Source organism: Protopterus annectens, chromosome 12.part0 (assembly GCF_019279795.1).
Source record: "Protopterus annectens isolate FY-2018-M chromosome 12.part0, PAN1.0, whole genome shotgun sequence".
In the NCBI taxonomy this organism is placed as follows: Eukaryota; Metazoa; Chordata; order Ceratodontiformes; family Protopteridae; genus Protopterus; species Protopterus annectens.
Window position 1 is genome coordinate 371,379,671 of NC_056746.1, and position 22,937 is coordinate 371,402,607.

The 22,937-nt window shown below is 41.0% G+C and overlaps 2 protein-coding genes across 3 annotated transcripts in view; both read right to left on the minus strand.

The window, feature by feature from the left end:
- Positions 1–17,888, minus strand: part of GTF3C1 (general transcription factor IIIC subunit 1) — a gene marked incomplete in the record, with an annotated part of 1,808,906 nt that extends 1,791,018 nt beyond the window's left edge. Inside the window, 1 exon segment of the mRNA XM_044089472.1 lies at positions 17,512–17,888. Within this exon segment, the coding sequence (XP_043945407.1) occupies positions 17,512–17,732 (221 nt within the window).
- Positions 1–22,937, minus strand: part of AXIN1 (axin 1) — a 1,214,366-nt gene that overhangs the window by 26,937 nt on the left and 1,164,492 nt on the right. The gene's annotated exons all lie outside the window — the stretch shown is intronic.

The following is a 22,937-nucleotide window of genomic DNA, read 5'->3' on the forward strand; positions in this document are numbered from 1 at the left end:
AGATAAAGCATACGACAGGGTGCCTAGAGAGGAGTTGTGGTATTGTATGAGGAAGTAAGGAGCGTCAGAGAAGTATGTAAGAGTGGTACAGGATATGTACAAGAGTAGTGCGACAGCGGTGAAGTCTGCGGTGGGAGTGACTGATGCGTTTAAGGTGGGGGTGGGGTTAAATCAAGGATCAGCTCTGAGCCCTTTCTTATTTGCAATGGTGATGGAGAGGTTGAAAGACTAGATCAGACAGGAGTCCCCATGGACTATGATGTTTGCAGATGACATTGTAATCTGTAGTGAGAGTAGGGAACAGGTGGAGGAGACCCTGGAGAGATGGAGATATGCTCTAGAGAGAACAGGAATGAAGGTCAGCAGGACTAAGACAAAATATATGTGTGTGAATGAGAGGGAGGATATAAGAATGGTGAGGATGCAAGGAGTGGAGGTGGCGAAGGTGGATGAGTTTAAATACTTGGGGTCAATAGTTCAGAGTAACGGTGAATGTGGAAAAGAAGTGAAGAAGAGAGTACAGGGTGGATGGAGTGGGTGGAGAAGAGTGTCAGGAGTGATTTGTGACAGACGAGTACCTGTAAGAGTGAAAGGGAAGGTCTACAAGAGGGTTGTGAGACCAGCTATGTTATATGGGTTGGAGACAGTGGCATTGACAAAAAGGCAGGAGTTTGAGCCTGATGTGGCAGAGTTAAAGATGTTAAGATTTGCACTGGTTGTGATGAGGGTGGACAGGATTAGGAATAAGTATATTAGAGGGTCAGCCCAGGTTGGAAGGTTTGGAGACAAAGCCAGAGAGGTAAGATTACGTTGGTTTGGAAATGTGCTGAGGAGGGATGCTGAGTATATTGGGAAAAAGATGCTAAGGATGAAACTACCAGGTAACAGGAAAAGAGGAAGGCCTAAGATAAGGTTTATGGATGTGGTGAAAGAGGACATGCAGGTGGTTGGTGTGACAGAGCAAGATGCAGAGGACAGGAAGAAATGGAAACAGGTGATCCGCTGTGGCGAACCCTAACTATATATATATATATATATATATATATATATATATATATATGCTGGAACGGAGATTAAAACTCCTACCAAAGTAGTGTTTTGCACTACAGTATCACGCAGTTGTCATGAGCACCACGGAGATTATATATTGCAGATCAGTCCAAATGTATCTTTGAAGGTGAGTGACATCAGCAGCAGTGCTGAAGGAGGGGTAAGAGAAGTATAGTGAGTGTGAATGGCCTCAAAATCATGCCTCTACAAAGACACACACACTCTCATACAAAACACACACATTTTCACAGATGCCAGGACTGGGATTAGAACTCCTACCAAACTAGTTTACTACACTATAGTATTACAAGTTTATAGCGAGCGCCACGGAGCTTAAAAGGGCTGCAAGCTGCCCAAAGGGTCATTTCAAGGTGATTGACAGCAGCAGGAGTACTACAGTAGGGCAATGGAAAGTGTAATGAATGTGAATGGCCTCAAACTCATTCATCTACACACACACACACACACACACACACACACACACACACACACACACACACACACACACACACCTTTACATCTGATAGGTCTGAGATTACAAATGCTACATGAATACTTATTTGTACTATATAGTGTTACATAGTTATCACATGCACCTCTGAGACTATAGGGCTGAGGACTAAAAAATGGAATTTCTACAGTGAATGACATCAGCACATCACGTGATCTAGACTAATGGGATGTGTACTGGGTAGGAAAAGCCTCATAATGGGATTCTCTCTGTCACTTTCTCTCTCTTCCCCAAATCTGTGTGTGTGTATGTTTGACATATTATATTATGTTGGCCTTAGATATGTGTGAGGATTCCTATCCAGTGTGTGTGTGTGTGTGTGTGTGTGTGTGTGTGTGTGTGTGTGTGTGTGTGTGTGTGTGTGTGAGAGAGTGTGTGTGTACTATAAATGGTGTACAATTTGGTGTGCGTGCACATACATTTGTGAATAACATGTCTATAGTCCACTGTGTTGTCAGACATGGGCTTCATTTCTCTAAGTGTAGGAGCATGCCCAGTATGACTTTCTATATTGAGTGTGTGAATCCATTCCAGGGAGAGCTGTACTCCAGTCCAGGGTTTTGTGTGCTACAGCTACACCTAGCAACTTGTTTCTGCAGGATATCTGTAGATAGGTTGCCAATATGGAGACACAATGGACGTAACATACAGGAGATACTGTAACTGTTGCTGTCTGTGCTGCTTGTATAACACGGTTGGTTGTAGCATAGATTTGCTGACATATGTACTGTTTTATACTGTGATGTATCATGTCATTCAACTACTGACAGATATCATTCTTTGCTCACAGTTATTCACCAGAGAAATACAAGATGAATGAAGCCGAGACCAGTATTTTGAGGCATAGACTACACATTCTGGCATACTCCTGCCATTGTGGAGGGATAGCTACAGACGATAGACTGCTGGTTCTGTGTAAATGGTCCAGCACCTTAGTAGTATGCTGGCTGGGGATCCCCTTCTTGTGCTTTTCTCAACTTAACGGAATGGCCATATCCTGCTGGGGCCATACCTCTGAGGTGTACAAATACACCTATGTTATCCAGAGGCAGGACTCATATCTGGTCAGTTTACCTTCACATTGTGGTTTGCAAGCAGTTTTGTGGCTATTCATTCATGGGTTTGCAGTCAGGGGGTAGTATGGGCAGAATTTCAGACTTCAAACACTCCATGACATCCATGCTTCTACACCCCCCCCCCCAGTTATTCTCTCCTCTTCCTAACATTATGAAAGCAATATCTCGGAGGTATCCCTATAGTTGAGCCTTTATCCCAGTAGTATTTATAGCCTGGTCCACAGTTCTTACAGTAGGACATGGGGAGGCATGCTACTGGCATTTGTCAGCATGGCCTTGCATTTGTTTTCTGTTTACTGTGTTAGGTTGTTAAGTTAGGACCCCATGATATACCATACAATGGCACTATGGGTGAGGCATGGGCCTTTGCCAGAGGACTGTAGGCCATTTGAGAGTGCTGCAGGCCATCTGTAGCAGGCCAGTGCATTCTGTCACTCATACGTTCCCAGGTTGCAAGCCAGTGGATTACCCTGGGGTGACAGTGTTAAGTGGTTGAAGTGTTCTGGTCAATCCTTCCTGTTCATACTGATTCACGAGTCTGGATGTGGCCAGGTTGCTGCTTACAGCTAGGGACACACCTGCATTGGACACCTATTCAGCATGCAGCATCATGTATGTATTCTCACACAGAGATAGGGTCATGTTGTACTCATTCCCTACAGCAAGGATATGACTTGTGATGAACCTGTGGCTGATGGTGGGGTGAGCTGGGTGCACCTGACTCACAGATATACCTGGGACATTCTCCTTATGCTTCCTTGTGTGTGGACATTGGCAGCCCATCATTACTTTATAACTGTGTCTTTTGTGGTCTTCAGTAATTGACTAGACTTCCAGTATTCCATACTAGAGAGACAACTAATCTGATGCTGACCTCTATGTAGAATTCCAAAGTTGTGTGCAGTTGACAGTTATTTTATATGCACTCTGTGTAGGGTACTTCCACCTGTGTACTGTTTCTATGTATGGGCCCCTGTTCATGGCATGTCCAGCTTTCTGACGGTGACAGATGACATCTGGACAGAGTATGTACAACTGCTGACAAGGGTGTAGCTGAGCAGCAGTGTGGTTGGCACTGCAGTTGTTGGAACATGGCTCTGTCGACCACAGTACTGTACCTAGGCCACTGAGACACAACCATCCAGGCCTACATGCTGACCACTTCCAGACAACATTAAACACACAACTTACCACACTGACCCCTGCATATTGTACACATGCAACAATCTATCATGTAGACTGGGACAGCTCTGACAATCTGTGCTCCAGTGATATTATTCCTCAAACCTACATGTTACTAAATTTCTACATGGAATTGTGTGGGGGGTGCACACCTGAAGACTTTAAACATTTGCAATGACTGTACTGGTATTTCAGTTGCTCTGTTGGCTTCCATTTCTTATTATATTGTGACCTATCATGCAGAAAGGAGGCATGGCAGAGTTTCTGACTTCTTACCCTTCAGAACTACAATGCAACTGCCAGATCTGTTGTAGTAGGTCTGGAGGGGGACTGTTCACCATTGCCATCATTTGGAAGCCTTAGCTCGGCCTTTCTTTATGGTCATGTACACCTGTCCTGCTGGGTGAGGCTGGCGGTGGGTGTGTGACCCTCACTGCCATCCATGTGTGCGTGTGACCTATGAACACCCACAGTTGTTTGGGCCACCACATGCTCTGCGGTGGGAGTTGTCACCTTGTGTAGTTCTGCCTAGTATGTTGACACTAGTATTTGTTATGGATTTCCTGCTGTCCCATATAGTGGTCAGCAGCTATGCCATTCAGCCACCCAATTCTCTTACATGTTTACATCCATACCATACATACAACTATCAAAACCATACTACTCCATTCACTAACTGACAGTAAGAGTGACTTCCTTTGTTGCTGGGACAGTATTGAGGACAGTGCTGGAGGGCTGACTATGTCGGATGCAGGTAGTACACTCCCTATACATGGTAAAGCGGTAGTGTCATGTTTGGCATCCATTTTACTGTATGTGCGAGTCAGAGAGAGCTATCAGTCCCTGGACCCCCACAGTGTCAGTGTGTGTGCTATGTGTTGCCTCTTTTCCAAGGATAGGGCATACTGGGCACGGCTCCATCTGCCTACAGGGGCAGGCTCAGGAAGTTCCTCCTCAGAGTCCCTCTATGCCTGTGGTGGCCTTGGCAATGGTGGTGGGCTGTGTGTCCCCTCCCTGTGCTATTCCTACTGCAGCTGTTTCCGCAGGATCATACTGTGTAGCATGGCACATACAACGAACATTTGTCCACATGTAGCTGGGGGGTACTGCAAGGCTTCACCAGATATGTCAAGGCAGTTTAACAGTAACTTGAGTATCCCACATACGGTCTACAATGATCCTGGTTTGTGTGTGTGCCTCATTATGGCGTTCTTGTTTGGGTGTGTGTGCATTTCAGATGGTTGTCATCAGCCATGGCTCAGGTGCATAGCCAGCATCCCCCACTAGATGGCCATATGGGATGTCCCCCCCTGGCAAACCCCTGATACAGCTGTGAGAAATGCCAGATGTGGGAGTCGTGATATCTTCCAGGACTGCCAGCACACACTTGCATGATAATGCCCTGGGCATCGCACACAACCTGACAGTTGATGGAGGGGAAGCCCTTGCAGAAATGTAGACCATACCCCACTCGCCGGGTGGTGCTTTGATGCGGATGTGCTTGTAGTCTATAGCACCAACTACCTCAGGGTATTTTGCTATATGGTGGAAGAGATGCATACTTCTGGTCAATGCCTCACGGGTGCTGGGAAAATATATGTACTCATTGGCATGTGGTGTCATGGCATCCAGGAACTGGTGGAGTACCCTGGATGCTGATGTCTGTGAGACCCCCATGATATCCCCAGTTGGTCTTGGAAGGTACCCGTGGCTAGTATTCTTAAGCCTACACATACCTTGGTATCCACTGAGATGAGTTCCCCTCTGTTGGTTGTGTGTGTGAGGCGCGGCCGGCACAGCTTGGTGATTTGCTGTAAAATGTCCCTGTCCACTCGATAGCACTCCACTATCTCCAGCTCATGTAGGCCCTGGTAGGTTACCCTGGGTCTGTACACTCTTCTCCTCCTCCTCACTGTGGGTAGGTTGTCAGCATTCTCCTCCTCACCACCCTCAGCCTCTTGCACATATTGACAGGCTGCTGCTGCTTTACTCTCTAACATTTTTGGTTAGTTTTGCCAGTTAAAAATCCCGTCTGTGTACACCAGTGGTGTAGAGTCTGTGGGAAAAACCAGTCTGAAAGGTGTTTGCATACTTTATAGTGGTGTTCTGGGCTGTTGCATATGTAATTGGCCGATTCTGATGCATTCCACCTGCCAGCTATGCTATTTCTCCTTGACTGCTTTCCTACTGCTATTTCCCCTTACCAGTTTCCTCCTAGTTTAAGCCCCAAGGCGTAGACAGCATTCACAGTGCTCAAATGTAAACACTGCTGCGGTTTCCTGTTTTTTTTTGTTAGTTTAAAACCCTGTGTGTGCCACCCACACACGTTTAAGCAATGTAAACTGTGCTAACACACCACTTTCCTTAGCTGTGCTTAGCTACAGGCAAACATGGGCCACCGAGCTCCCATATGCTTACAGTAGGCATTACACACCCCCTTTTCCTGTTAGTTGCTCCTCCTGCCTACATGATCTTGTTCTAGTACCTACACGGTTAGATGCAGTGTGTAGATTTAGAATATTTTGTGATTCAGTAACATTCCCCTCATTTGCATACCCCAGCATGTAGGCCATTAGTTACTGCACTAAAACTGACCCTTTCCCCTTGACAACCAGTGCTCCCTGGTATTGTTTACATTCTGCATGCCATAGACTACAATGGCAAAATGCAGAGTTACCTTAAAATTGAGTTTTCCCAATTTTTTTTTTGGCACGATCGTGTTTGCGCACCAGTGCCCTATGCTTAAACGGCAGAGATGATCCAAAAAAAAAAAAAAGTTTAATTTTCATTAAAATGAAACAGTTTTTTATGCCAATGGCCTTATATTTGGCCATTGGCATAAATAAATCAACATATACATGCTTTTTCACGAGCTGTCATGCCTCCGTTTTGTCATTTGCAGAAATGTATTCAGTTATTAACCGAATACATTTCTGCACTGACATTGTTCTAACACGGAGTCCGGGCAGCTTGGTGAATCGCTAAATCACCTCATTTGCGTGGTTTTCACCAGCAAAAGAGGTGATTTCATGGCACACATTTTTCCATGCTAGAACAGTGTAGGGCTGCTTGTGCACATGAAAAACGGCACTATCCTGAATCGCTCAGCAGCTATTTTCTGTGCAGGAGTTCTTACACTATTCTTGCACAGAAAAATTGGCCTTCGTGAATCCCCGGGTATGTCAATATGGTTGGTTTTCATTTATATAATTGTGTGATAATTCAATAAAGATGTTGCTTGTTTAAAAACAAGGACCTAAAATACATGCGTGCCTTATAGCACTTCACTGACCTCAGCAAGACACATAGGATGCAAAACTAAGTCGTGACTTGCAAAAATAGTGTAGTCTAAAACCAATTTTTTTTCATAAACAATGCAAGATATGAACAGGGAGAGAATGCTGCAACCTTCATGACCTATGGCAGGACTTAAATGAATAAACAGACAATGAAAAAATGTTTGGATATTCATTACACCTGGATGTTATTACAGGAGAGGAAAAAATTAAATTAGGTTAACTACACTGAAAGGTGGAAGGAGGAGATGTCCTTTAAGGCTGTCCCTTGGACTACTGTTGTGGCATCACTTTCAAGTATTACTTATTTATTTTATTTAACATTCGTTTACCAGGAAAGTCCAACTTGGAATGTGACAAATTTTCAGCAGAGGCCCAGGGAGAAATGCTCCAGACGCACATTTCTGTAACGCTGGTGTTGCTCTGTTTTTTCAAAATAAAACCCTCTCTCTCGGTTTAGACCTTTCTTTAATATTCTGGGACCTGCCGACACTTTCCAGAGAAATCAATAGGTTCTGCACCATAGTTTAAGTAATATAAAAATTAACTCCCTACCTCATTAGCATTTGTAGAAGCCTTTATGCCATGAACTGTACCTACTTTCAGTGGGCCAGGGGATATCCCTCCAACCAGGAATATGAGCCCATAAAATTCTAGCAACTCTATTATAGTCACATCTGTCTCAATTTAATAGTAACTCATGTTCTTACATCTGGTCTGCAACTGTGCTCAGATACTACCCAATAGCTCAGTGAATGCCATTAAAAAAGCTCGTTTTTATCTGTACATAAATGTTTTACTTGCATTTTTTTCCATCTGAAATGCCTGTACTTTTAATATATTTAGACTACATGAATCTCACTTTTGTAAATCATTACCTAGGATTAGAAATGTTAAGACTTTTTTTTTAACAGATTGTACATTGTCTCTGTATTGTTCACTGTTCTACTACTTTATTTACTTTTGCATAACTATTGTAAAACGGTCTATATCCTGTGGAGCTTTTCTCCCTGGGCCTCCACTGAAAACGGGGTCTTCCAGGCACAATGGACTATCCCGGTCATCAAACTGTAATAAGTAAATAAATAAAGCAAACTAAAATCAGTCTGTAATAGCATTTTTTTCATTTTTCTTAACTGTTGTGAGACCTCAAAGAAGGTATACAGAAGTCTGCATAAAAAAGTTCACTGAAAGTGGTTTCAACAACCTGGACTACAGGCTTTTGCCATTTGCTAAAAATGTTTTATCAGTCTATCAACATCCCTTTTTTCATTTGTCACTGTGCTTTCTTTAGTTCACCCATGTATTACACCATTGTTAGTGTAGTTTTTCACATTTTGGATACCTTGAAAACTGATGCAGAGCCAACACCAAATGAGTCTCTTGTACCTCATCTGGCTTACATATGTAAAGGACATGATAACACATGAGATGCCAGAGAGTAGCTCAAGTTAGGAACCTGATCTTTTTTTATTTTTAAACAAACATTTTTATTAAATCATCATGTATGACATAGGCACATTAGGAACCTGATCTTATGCCCAGTTTGCCAAACACCCCTGCTCCAATCTGTTCACTTACAGGTCATTTACAAGAAACAATTTGTTTTTCTCCCCACAGCTGACCATTAGCTGCCACCAGCCCTTCTGCTCTTTTACAGAGTCTACTGGACCTACCATAGCCTCCCCCTGGCTCAATTCAAGCCATGTCCAAGGTCAATGAGGAGAGTGAGGATGCTGGTGCAGTGCCAAACTACTGCCAATCACTGTACCCTAGCTCATGCACCCTTGCAGCACCCTTGCCAGCTCTGCAACTGCTGCTCTCAGGAGGTGCATGCACACTTCAGCACATGCACAACCTCAACTATGTGGCTCACTACTTATGGGGACTGCAGCTTTCCAGGGCTTGTATACTGCTTATTATAGAGAGCCTATGCTGCCACCTTTCCTGTAGGATGGGGGAACAGACATCAGCTGTTCACTCCCATTCACCATATGTGGGCCTCCGGTGCCAATGCTGCTAATCAAATGCAGATCGTATGGGGCACAGTAAGGGATTTAACCCACTGGGCTATGGGGCCACTTAGAAATTCAAAAATATCTGTTCTGCTTTGCTACACTTACAGCAATGCAAACTCTAATCTGACCACCTATGTCTGTGTATATGTATATGTATACACACACGTATACGAAGTGCATCATCCCTTGGCAAATGCTTCTCTTCAGTCTCACTTCCACACACTTACCAAGGAAAGCTACTGCATTCATGGCTTTGCGAGCCAAACACATGCTTCAGTACCACCTGAAAGCACTCTTACCCTACTCTGACGGATTGTGACAGAAGACAGTGCATTCAAACCCCCCCCCCCCCAATTAGCCGCCTGTGCCAATAATCAAACACAGGTCACTTGATCATACTCGGCATTTTAATCATCTATGCCAGTACAGCTGAGTCTTAAAATTTTGGAAGAGTACCTACAGGACAGACCCAACAGACAGGACTGTATTTCAGTTGTCTCTCTCTTCAAGCTTCTTAGTCAGCAAATCAATTAAACTTTTTTCAGACAAAAATCTAATCTTCTATGTGGCTTCTCCACTGGAATTACCTTAATGTTCAGCCTTACTTAGCTCTTCGAATTTTCCAATCCTACAAACAAACTGCTGCATTCACTTGTCAGTCAAGTACGTCTTCCTCATGTGTGTGTCTGCTTGGGTTACTCAATACTTGCACTAATCGTACTGATGTAGCTCCAAAGATAAAGAAGTTTGATCTGTACTTTAAGTACATTAAAATGGATGTTGCCAAATGGTCAATTACCATGATTCTGCCTCAAAAGCAACCTTTCACAGGAAGGAACATTTCTGAAATTATACACATACAATTTAGGCTGTGACCTTAGCTTGCCGTAAACACCACTAGCCGACATGTTCATGAGGCATTAACTGTTATTTCATTTTTACTTGCAATATATGGAAATACATTTTTTCTCTATACCCATCTTTCTTTTCTTGCTCACTTGTATTTTTATTAACAGACCCAGACATAGAACCTTTTATTTTGCCTTTGTGGGGTTTGTGTGTGATATTTATTCTCCCTTTGTTCAATGGTTTGCCTTTTTTTCCTTTTGCTACTTCTGCATATTCTAACAAGGCAGTTTCATATCTTGTTCTTAGTGCTGGTTTTACCCACTGACGGACACTAACCTGCGTTTTGAGTACTGGATGACAGAATGTCTGTCTGCATGCTGTATCATAATTATCGCCTGCATACAGAAACCTCAGACTTTCTTTTAAGTCTTTTAGCTGCTCGTATCCACATACCTTTGGCAGTGTTTGCTAAGGTAAATGACCATGTTTTACATCCTTCAGTCTTCGCAGTTTTAATGTCTGACATTTTTAAAAAGAACTAGCATCAATGTCTTTAGTTTTCTCTAGATATCCTGAGCTCTGATAACACTGTTCTACATTAAGTGTATTATTTATATCTTAATTTCTCGGTAATTTGACCTCAGTCTTCAGAGGATTAGCAGTTTCTTGCTACTGTCCTAAACCTAGAGTAACTGTGTATATAGCCTCATTTTCTTCCACTGTATTTCAGAATTAATATATTTAAAATAGTGCATTTGTTTTAAGATTGAAGTGACTACCAAACTTTTCTAATATAACTCTGAATTTATCTTCAGTTACTGCCTTGGTCCCATATATTTTGCATGCAATCCTCTCCATCTGTAAAAGCAATTATTTTAGCCTTTCAACTGTAGTTCTGCTGAATGCAATGGCATAATTATTGAACCATCTATTTCACTGCGGCCCTTGGAATATGGTGCTTTTTACTTCACTGTCTGCTTTCCTTTTCCTCTCTGAATTCTGTCCATTCAGGCTTTCTCACAATTAATTTATTTTCTCCATAAAATTATCAGAAAAATTAACTAGCCGAATGTGCTAACTTCACAGTCACTAAACAATGCCTGACTCCACGTCATACAGGGCCATTGCCCTAAATACAACCCACACAATCCAAGTTCAAGTAGCAGTTTTGGCACTAAAGGAAATGGGTAGAGAGATGGAACGCCTTATAATTCCGCCAATCTTGGGGGTTGGGAAAATCAATAATCTGGGTGTAACTAAATATTAGCTCCCACAGGAGGGCATGTAAATGACATACTGAGCTTGTATCAGGAATGTGTGCTTCACGACTACCAACTCCTTCCATTAGAGTACATGTTTGGAAAAATGCACTTCATCCTGCTAAAAGGAGGCGTTAAAGAGTTCTTATGTTATAAGTGTGCACAACAGTCCACAAAAGTTGTGAGTGATAGGACAAATCATAGATGGCTGCTAGCATGACTGCTACTCCAAGTCCGCTATCACTCCATGTGAAAGGGGAAATGAATGGGCCTAGTTGGCCAAGGAGAGCGGGTCCAACGGTTACCAAACAGGAGGAAATAAACCGTTACTAATTCATTGCAATTAACTCATAAGGCTAGTCACTGAAAATTCTCACACATAACACTACTAAAATATTAAACTAAACAGTAATGTATGCAGTAGAGATACCACTTTAAACATATGGATTCTCATGTAAACAAATCATTGGAACTATAGGCAGGACGGGCCTAAAAACAGTTTAATATACACAAAAGAGAAATACTCAAATTTGCAACTAGTTGCAAATATAGGAAAATCCTGTCAAAACTAAAAATATTACTTTCATAACTGGTTCTGGATTCCAAGGAGCACATATTGACCACTTGACAAACACTGTAACGAACCTTAATTCATTAATTACCAATTTCACTTCCCAGCATTACTTTCTCAAACGAACAGCTTATATTACCATCAGCTTGCACAAAATGGTCTTGTCAAGTAAAGTATATTAACACAATTCTATGGGAAAAAAAATCTTCGGAGGCAAAAGTGAATCACTTTCTATATACATCATACACTTTAGGGTATCTAGTACTTGGGTTGATGTCAGATCAGCCCCAGACACTCCATATTGCTGCAAAATAGCTGTATCTTGCTTTGGGGCTAGTTTTAAGTTAATAAAACAGTGACTTCATACTTGCATGGATTTAGCTGGTCAGCTTCAACATCACACTCACCACGTCTGAACAAGGTATTACCTGTAATACTGCATTAGAAGTGCTTTTTTTAAACAAAAGCATTGTTACTGAATTGAGCATGAGCATGTATAAATCACCTCATTACCTTCATATTACAAATGGATAGAGTGTAACAGACTTTATAACCAATACGTTTAGAAATAAAATATTCGTTGATGGACAAAAGTACATCAGGTAGACTTTGATGTCCCCCCAACCCTGTAAAGAATAAACAAAGGCAATATCAAAAAAATGAATGGATAGATGAGCAACACAAGCCAGGTGGGATAAGCAACTAATCCATGACAGCAACACAAAGAAAGTATAATTCGACATTGTCTTTCCCAATGTCAAGACACAGAATGTAAAAACACATAATCTTACAAAAGGCACCACCTTATAAATGGCCAAACGTGTAATACTACACAATACTATAATACTGTTCTGCAGTGTATTCCCCTTGCATTCTACGATTTCGAGGGGCTCCGTATGCACGAGTATATAAACCAATAAACTGTATGTAGTCTAGGTTTACCTTTTTCTAGACCTTTGTCTTGGATTTAATTTGCAGATACTAATGCCAACACATTGCCACTGGCAGAACAGCACCGGGAAGTAATAATGAAGGCCTCCTCATACTGTACAGACTGATTTGACCTTTCTTATTTAGAGCCAAGGAGATTATATGAAGTCTGAAACCAAATGTAATGCATTTATTTATCTTTTGTTGATCAGGTTAGTCCCACTAGGCTTGCAGCCTATTTTCAGGAAGACCTGAGGTGGTATTTATATACTACAAGAAATTTGTCTAAGGCATCAGAACTCTACTTTTTTCGATAGATGCCTTGGGATCTTTTACATCCACCTGAGCCACCACCAACTCAAGAAAATGGGACCTCAGTTTAATGCCTCATTTGAAGGGTAGCCCAGTCAAGAATGCAGCACCCCCTTTATGCTGAACTGCAGTGTTGGCACTCCACTACCTGGCATAAGAACAGAACCCACATCTTCTGCACCAACAGCAAGTGTGCTACTTGTTGCACCACCAACGCTGCTGTAAAATCTCAAATATTCGCATCTGCAATTACACCCAGCCAAGGGCTGAAAAAACAGAAAACAAAGGCTGCACACTTCCTTAGCATAAATAAAATCAATGGCCAGTAACAACAGAGACAGTAACATATTCTAAATTAATGGTCCAGGCACACAATGACCACACAAAATAAAAACAAGATCAATATAACAGGTCAAGTAAACCTCTGGTATGCAAACTTAAAAAGCAATTATTTTTGGCAATTGCAAAACTAAAGGATTTTTTTACATAACGTCAGTTATCTTTTAAAATTTTAACACTTACTATTTTAACTAAGTTTAAAAAAAATACTAGGAATGGCATACAACACTTGGTGACAACATACAACTAAATTCAAAAGTAATCACAAATAAAATTGTAACACGTCAAAAAATATGCTATAAAAATACTACAAAGATTAAAGCACAAGTACAAAACATTAGAATGGAAAAATACAGATGTGTAAGAGCAGCTGTATAATAATACATACATAATTTTAAAGTATGAAATGTTTTCAGAAGCACAGAATGCAAAACTACTCAAAAAAAATAGAATACAGAGGCACAAGTAGCCCATTCCTGTAAGTCAGTTTTAAAATCTTTTAATATATGGTGCTCATGCTCGGTAATGTAGGGAGTTACAGACCTATGACCCAGTTGTGTTTTCATTTCTTTGCTTGCTTATCTATTTACTTAACTTTGTTAACTGGAGTAGAGTGCTGATCTCAAAACAGACCTAGTTCAGGCTCAGCCTGGGTTTAGAGCACCACACAGATACAGGTATGAAGAACAGTCCAGTCACTACAGAAGATAGCCAGTTGGGTAGGAAAAGGGGTGATGGGAGCAGTGTGTGCTCTAAATCGGAATAGGCACACCTGTACTCTCCCTAATTTTGCCAAATGTCCCAATCTTTGTCTTGTCCTGATTTTCTAGTAAATCACTGAGTATTACAGTCAGTCAGCAATGTTTTATACTTACTATTCAGAAAATGTTTGTTAATACAAAACCTTTTTGCTTTATTAAATTTTTAAGTCAGAGTAATATTTAAAAATTGTCACCGATTTAGGACCTTTGTAAACACATTATTTTTGAGCAAAGAATTTGAGAGGAAGAATAGAAACGGGAAGTGAAGGGAGGGGAGGGATATGTGCCTCAGGGTCCAGTGCACATATCCAACTACAATCCTGAGCCCCAAGTGACAATTCCCACACTCTACCTCTTATGCAACAAGGCCCTTGAGAACTATACAAGACATAAACAGAAAAATCCATTTGCTGACTACCAGGATGACAACAAAGCCAGTGCAAAGTTTTCACTCACTGAGAAAAAGAGAAAGAACAGTAGTCATAATGGAACTAAAAAAAAAAAAAAAACCCCCAAGACACACATATAGTGTACTCATGCCTCATGCACAGCCACACAAACATTATACATCATTACATTACTATCGATTGTAGGGTCTCAACAATTGTGTCTGGCATTGACCAGCTTAATTGAAAATCACATTTAATCACCGGACTACAAAGGTAAAATAACCACTTTACATCTGATATCGCAACAGTTCAAGTAAAACAGTATCCCAGTCTAATACATAAAATACTTGATCATAAACACACTCAACAGAAACACTAATTTTGTAAGGGCTTCTTCCCCAAACCCCCTAACATATATACCAACTCCACAGTCACACAACCAAAGTGAAATCACCAGAAATTATATCACAGTCAATCTGTCGCTTGACTATAGTATAGATTGATTAATTTAATAAGTGACTATTTGCATAGGAAAATCTTTACTTGATAAGACCAATTTTAACTTAATGGTAACACACATTAATACACACAGAAGCACACGCACCTAATCATTGAAAAGAAATTCTATGAGTTTGTGTCGCAACCGGACTTAAACCGGAGTTGTGACTATAATTAGCCACTTCTCTACATTGGTATTTATTACCTACAAAGCAAGAATTTTGTACAACTATAATGGCTTGGCAACAGAATGCAACTAGCCATGATTTGCTAGTGGCAAGTAAAGAGGAGCAAGTAAAAGGGGGAATGGATTCAGTTAAAGGAAAGGAAAGTATGGCACAGCTGAAAGAAGAAGAATGCTGGCATACAGGAAGTTGGAATCAGAACTGTTTATAACAAAAAACTAAGCAAACCTGCATTAAGGGAAACAGGTTCATAGTCCACCCCTTTTTTATCATCTTTGCAAGGGAGGTAAACATACTACACACTCAGAGTGACCTCATAGAATTGGAGAACTCAGGACAGAAGGCATGTGCACATGCAGGTAGGATGTCAAGTGGAATAGAGAGATGCTGCTGGCTTAAGAGCACGACTGTATTAGACAATGGAAAGGAATGCTTTGTTTTTTTTTTTTTTTTTTTTTTACAAAAGGTGTTAGTTTTTTTCCCCTCCTTAGCAAGCACAGTGTTAATATTTTGGTTCACAGGTAGTTACTAGGTGAGCTGCCATTGGAATTTCTCTTCAAATGTGAGAATCAAGCACTGTACTTTGTGTTTGTGAGGTATCACTTTAACCTTTATGCCAACCCCCCCCCCCAAACCCTGGGGTTGTTCAGGTTTGACAGTATATATTTAATGGGTCATGCAGGGGCAAACAAGCCCCTACAGCGTGGCCTGCTGCTCTATGAGTCAACTACTGCTACCCAAGACCATCTTTAGGTGGAGAATATGGGCAGAGTCATAACCAGTTCCCCTCTAACAGGGTTCTTTCCCTTGGTTTCATATATATGGTTTGTTTTGGTTCCTGAAAAGGATAAAATGCCTAAGGTGACGCGTTGAAAAAGGGCTGATGGCTCATGCTTATGAAATTAGTCTATACCAACCCAATCTTCTGCACATTTTGGTCATTAATAACCAGATTTGTCAGATCATTAATAAAAAAAGGCCATTTCCTCAGTATAACCTCTCAGAATTTCTATTTCTAGGATAAGTACTCTTCTTGTCCATCCACAATACTTTTGCTTAAAAGGATGCTGTCTGAAAATGCTATAAGATATATACAACTAAAAACAGACCCAAGAAAACTTTCTTGTGATTCTATAGCCATCATCTCCCAAACCACAACTCTAAAATCAGGCAAAACAAACTATGGTGTCACCTAACAAAATGTACATGAAACACATGATTTGACATCTTTAACTGGATCAGCAAAAGTATGTGACAGAATGTTTTGCTTCTAAACAATATGATCTTTTTACTAATTTAGACAAATGGCTAATTTCATCCAAATACTCAGCTGTACTTCTTCACAACATACTTAATGGTAAAATAAAACTAATTTATATTAGGGTGGCTCTAAATACAATAATTTACTTAAATACGTAATTGTTATCCTTTCCTTCACAATTCTATCACACAAAATCAGCAATGGCTGTAACTTTCAAGCTTTACGGAATTTAGCCACACAACTACCAGTTAACTATTTAGAACTCAGTCATACAATATGAGTAATGCCTGCTACTTTCTATCTCTACTCTGAAGTTCTCACAACTGCTAGATGAACCTTCCTGGAAAAACAACAGTAAACATATGCAGCTAAAGCCAAAGGTATAGAGATAAATTCATAAACGTAACAGTCTCCATGACATTTGTTTCATGATCTTCTGTTACATACATCCTCCTCTAAAGAATCCAGCGCATCCAGGCTTACTTACTGTGTACAATACACTCATCTAACAATAAACCCTTTTCCCCCATTTTTGCACATGGGGTCAGAATATCACTTCAACAGTGACAATCATCTAGTGGCAATGTTCACATATATATTCCACTTATGATATGTGCACTGTCACCTTCCTTCTCTTTCCCGAACATCAAACCATTGGGAAAGTAACGGTACACACATAGAGCTTAAGCCAAAGGTGAAGACAAAAAAAAATTCACTGACATGACAACTCTTATTCTGAGATTCACACCCCAATCCCCCCAACGTCAGTGAAATGAAGAAACTACATTAGCTTTACCTAGCAATACCGCATACCTCGTCCGGAATTCTTGATGTCAACACATACTATTTAAAAATTGTATTATTTTTTCAGCTAAGAAATGCATATTACCGCCCCTGTATCCAATTCTGGTTTCCTGAAATAAAATTTACATTTTTCTTCATACAAGCAAAGCACTTCCATTTTTGTAAATACATTCACATACCACGGCACCACTAAACAGCACCGTTACAAGCGGACACTCACCTGTCGTGGAAGAAAAGTGGTGGTCTCTCCTCCGGTAGCTCAAAGATCTCAATCTCATGGTTGCACTGCAGAGCACGCCATAAGAAGTGCTTAGTAGCTGTGTCCAGTAGAAGGGGGAATGGCGGGTTGCGGGTTTCGAGCCGGCACCAGAGGGATGTCAGAGTGATGCCATCCAATCCCTCTAGGGCCACCTCATCTGTCAAAGATTCCAGCGCATCCATTATGGTGCAGACAGCATGCAGCAACAAGAAATCACCTTCCTAAGCCCTTCGGGGTATACCTCAAGGGGAAAAGTACCCGCTACACTGTCCACGCATATAGTGTTTACCAATAACTCAACCACCGGGTGAAACAAAACGCCCCCTAACCATGACCCGGAAGCAAATTCAACTGAATGCAAGCGGAATGTATGAAATGTTGGGAATAAAGTACGAAGCGGAAGTGGTGTCGTACTTCATGCACTTTGTCTCGTGCAGGCTTCTAGATTTTATTAAAAATAATACTAAAGTAAATAAACGAGCATGCATTTTTGTACAGATACAAAGTGTCAGTTAATGTCAGAAAGAAAAAAAAATGAATATTTAATGTAGTTACCGTGCATCTAACAAAACTTATAAGTCAACTTTTGGTTGGAGTTAATGATTTTCATTTTGTAGTAGATGCTCCTGGAAAAATTATTATGTTGCAGAGAAGAAATGTATAAAACATCTAGACAAGATTTAAGTGTGTCTTTGTATAAAGCTATCCGCAACTCCTTTTTCTATATGAGGTCGGGGTGCCACTTCAACAGTAACACTCATCTAGCTCGAAGGATTACACAAACGGGTGGCTATAGCTCTGTCGCAGTAGTTCTTCCACACAATGTGGTCAGTTTATAGTGTCTAATACGTACTACATGTCTTAGGAATGTGGAGCAGACCACCCACAGGAAACCCATGCAAGCACAGGGAGGACATGATGCAGACGCCCCAGTTGAGAACTTGAAAATCGACCCAGGGAACTTTTATTTTTTTAAATCTTTTTATTAACAATTTTTAATGCAATACAAAATGGTAACAGACAATGTACAACCTAGACAGTAAAAGTAATATAGACATATACAACAAAGGTAATAACTATTTACAGATACGCCTTATGTCCAGTCCAGCAAAATAGATAAGTTAACAGATTAAACTAGGATAGCAAATAAAGTATCCCAATATTCAGTAAAGTGTGTACTAAGTCTTTGGGTGTATTTCAGATATTTGTGGGCAAGTATGTGTTTGGTAGCAAATTATTTAAATCCATACCAAGTGAGTAGAGATCTATCCGTCCAGTTAAGAGAGATATAAGTTTGAAAAGGGAAAAGAATGTTATTAAAATGCGGGTCTGAAGTTTGGATAATCCTGTAGAGGGGATATGTGATAGTGTGCATTTCCAGGACAAAGTCGGTTTTTCATATCCCATTTTTTCCAATTGTACCCTAAGGGAGCACCATAGTCTACAAGAGCATTTGCAGCTCCAAAAAATATGAAGCATGTCAGCGTTGTGATTGGTACAATGGGGACAGAGTGGAGAGGAGGAGGGATAGATTTTAGAAAGTATGGCAGGAGTGAGATATGCGTTGTTTAAGATCATAAGTTGGGTATAGTTACGTTTTTTAAGGGGTTTAAGTTTCAAGGAGAGTTGAATAGCTTGTGAGATTTGGTTAGGGGTAATGGAGGGATCTTGTCTTTCCAGTAGTTTGAAAACATTTGATCATTTTGGGTTCAGATAAAATAAGTTTGTGAACCAGGGAAATTCTTGTTGTGAGGCGACAAACTATCCCTTGTGCCACTGTGCCCCCCAAATACATGTATGCATACATATGCCCACACACGCACAAAGAAAAGCACAGATCCTTGTGTTGAGGTGCAGTAGATGTCCTTCTTAGGTTCATAGGTGTTTACTAGGCTAATGGCCACAAGGGCCTTTTTAAGCCTAGCCATGCATCCCAATTTTCTGACAAGTTCTGGTATCCTTGATAAGTGTAAACAGGGGCTTGGGAGACGAAACATTTGTAAGCAGGGGCCTGGGAGTTGAACCATTTACAGGCTGCCTGTGTCCATTAGAGACATAGGTGCCAAACCAGGGATGAATTTCCTGTTCTCCATCCAATTGTCCAAGTTACACTTGAATTGGGTTAGAGAGGAACTCTGTTTCAGATAGATGGGGAGCCTGTTCCAGAGAGAGGTACTCTCTGGGATACATACTTGTCTCTCCAGCAGGTCATATTTATATTCCAGGCAAGGTTTAAGTCTTTAGAATGGGTAATTCTGGTGCTGTTTGTTGTTTGTTTTGTGAGTATGCAGGAGTTCTGTCAGAGTGGGGTCTGACAATACCCTGTATGCAAGGCATAGATCTCCCCTCAACAGCCTGTAGGAGACAGAATACAGGGATAGGGGCTTGAAGCGGTCTGCATAGGACATGTTACTTACATCCTGTATTCTTTTAGTAAGGAACTCAGTGGACGTTATAATTGTTGGATATGCCTGGTTAAGTAAATACCAAAGGGGCACTGTACTCAATGATAGGTCTGCTGAATGGCAAATGCAGTGGAAAAATGACTTCTTTGGACCTAGATGCAATATTTCTGTTTATAAGTTGCGTAACAGAATGATTTCCTCACTACTGTAGACACTTGATGGTCATAGGCTAGATTACTTTCTATGTGTGTCCCTAAGTCCCTGTCTACTGTGTCAACTCTTAAGTGCTGTGTTGTCAATATGATAGTTACCAGGGGTGGATGACTTACCAAAGGATACTATTATATATTCCTTGGCATTTAGTTTTAGTCCATGGCTCTGACACCAGTTGTTTGTCTGTGTCAGCCCTTCCTGGACAACATTTGTGTTGGTGTGGGATTCAATGACAGCTCGTAATTTGCAATCATCTGAAAATGTAGTCAGCCAGAGGTCATTAACATTGGCCCTGACTTCAGAGAAGTAAATACCAAAAAGGAGCAGTCCAAGAACCAATCCCTGATGGGATCCACTTGTGACTGGCCTCTTTGTAGAGACAGACTTCCCAATTCTAACTTCCTTGGTCCTGTCTGTTAGCCGGTTTGCTATCCACTGGGTGACATAAGGGTTTGTACCTAACTTCTTCAGTTTGTCAACAATGTCCACGTCGGGTACTTGTCAAATGTCTTGGCCAGGTCAAGGAAGGCAGTGTGAAGCATTTTGCCCTCATCCATTGCTTTGGTGACCTTCCCAAAGAAGTCCACCAAGTTGAGTAGGCATGACATGCCCTTGATGAAACCAGACTGGGTTGGGTCCAGTATTTGGAGGTTTACTATATCATTACTGATTATTTCCATGATAATTCTTTTCATGGCTATGTATATCAGACTAGTGATACTTATTGGTCTGTAGTTTCCAGGGTCTGTAGATGGCCCACCTTTGTGCAGAAGGATGACTGTTGCTGTTCTCCATTCTTGAGGCACAAAGCCTATTTGGAGGCTACAGTTAAAAAGCAATTCCAGAGGCCTAACAGGTCATGTTTTATGCTATTTAGAAGGCATCCTGGGATATTGTCTGGGCACATTTATGCAGTGTCCTTGGCCTTAGAGAGAGCATTAAGGACTTGCTCCTTAGTGATAGCAGGGGAAGTTATATTTGATGATATTTCCTGAAGAAAGGTTGAGGGGAAGAGAGGGGTAAAGTTGGAGCTGAATTTGTCTTCCAGTAGGTTTGCTATATCTTCTGGGTCAGTATACAATGAGCTCTACACACAACTGTGTATTGCCTCTGAGGTTGCAAATATAACCAAAGAATGCCTTCTGGTTGTCCTTCACCTGAGAGGCCACATTTATCTCATATTTGGCTTTGGTGGACTTTACTTGTCCTCTGAGTTGTTTGTTTAGTTTAATGAGACAATTTGTTATTCTGCTGGGTGCTGCACCTCCTAATTTTTTTCCATGATTTTCTTCCTTCTGTTATACAGCCTATTGCTTTTGTAATTCCACCAGGGTGTTTTGTCTTTTGAGTTAGTTCTGTACTTTCTGGTGGGTACAGCTGCCTCCATGCAGCTATTAACATGCTTGTATAGGGTTTCTGTGAACAGTTCTACATAGGTAGCAGTGTTCACACGGTTTATGGGAGCTTGAAAATTTGCCAGGTTACCACTTAATAGCAGGAAGTTAGCCTTAGAGTAATTTCTGAATATTCCAGGATTAGCTGGAGTCCAAGTTTTCTTTTTACTTTAAAAGAACCATTTTTGCTTACCAGGAAATACATTAGGGGGTGTGCAGCACTATTCCATATTGGAGAAGACCAGATCCAGTATGGTTGCACTCCTGGTTGGTGTATTGACAATTTGGCCCAGGGAGTTTGTGCTTACAAAATTCAGGAATCTCTGTGCCTGTACGTTTGGTGTCAGATAGGATTCCTAGTTAATAGTGAGGTAATTAAAGTCACTCATAAATATGGTATTGGGTTGGATGGTGACTGCTTCTAATAAGTTTAAATACATGATATGGGTTTCCTGGGTCATAGAGGGGGACCTATAACTTTCAAGGAAGTAGCATTGGGTTTTTCCTGTGGTGATTTGAGCATGGAGAAACTCAAGTGCATTGTCCTGTTTTACCAGATTTGAGATATATTTATTTTTGATGTAAACTGAGACACCTCCACCTCTAGTCCCTGTCTGGTAGTAGTTGGTCTAAACATGCGGAAGACATTATAACCTTGCATTGTTTGGTATGCTGTCCGTGGCTTTAAACCATGTCTCTGTGACCACACAGATGTCAGCATTCTCTAGGGTGAAGAGAGCTTCTAGGGAGTGGAGTTTTTTTGTTTAGACTCAGCACTGAGCAGTAATATCTTTAGATTTTCTTTGTTTTGATTTGCTATGTTGGAAGTACTTTCAGTTTGTCATTGCCTAAAAAGGCACTATGGGGGAAGACAATATTTTAGCTAATATTTGAAAGCCTAGAGGGGAGAGGAGCAGACCATCCTTGGCAAAGCAGAGTGGTCTGTTGACCATCTCCTTCCATGCTGACAAATATTGCACCCCTTAGAATGACACAGAAACTAAGCCAATTATTAAAGTCCATCATCCTTTGTTTGTATTGTGGCATCATCCTTGGAAAAGGTTTTAATGCTGCTCAATGCTAGGCTCATACCAGCCTGGGACACATATTCCAAGAGCTCCATGATGTCTCTCTTCATATATGTAGGAATGTATGTCTCAGGTCATTTACACCCACATGGACTATGATTGAGTCATACTGGTACTTATGGTCCAAAGACCTGAGTGCATGAGTATTGTGGTAGTTCCTAGCCCCTGATAAACAACTGACCATGACTTTCCCCTTACTCAACCTGATGAGAAGGACATCAGTGTGTCTCACAATGGAGTCTCTAATGACCAGAATGTTGAATTGTGTGGTGGCTTGCCTTATGGGC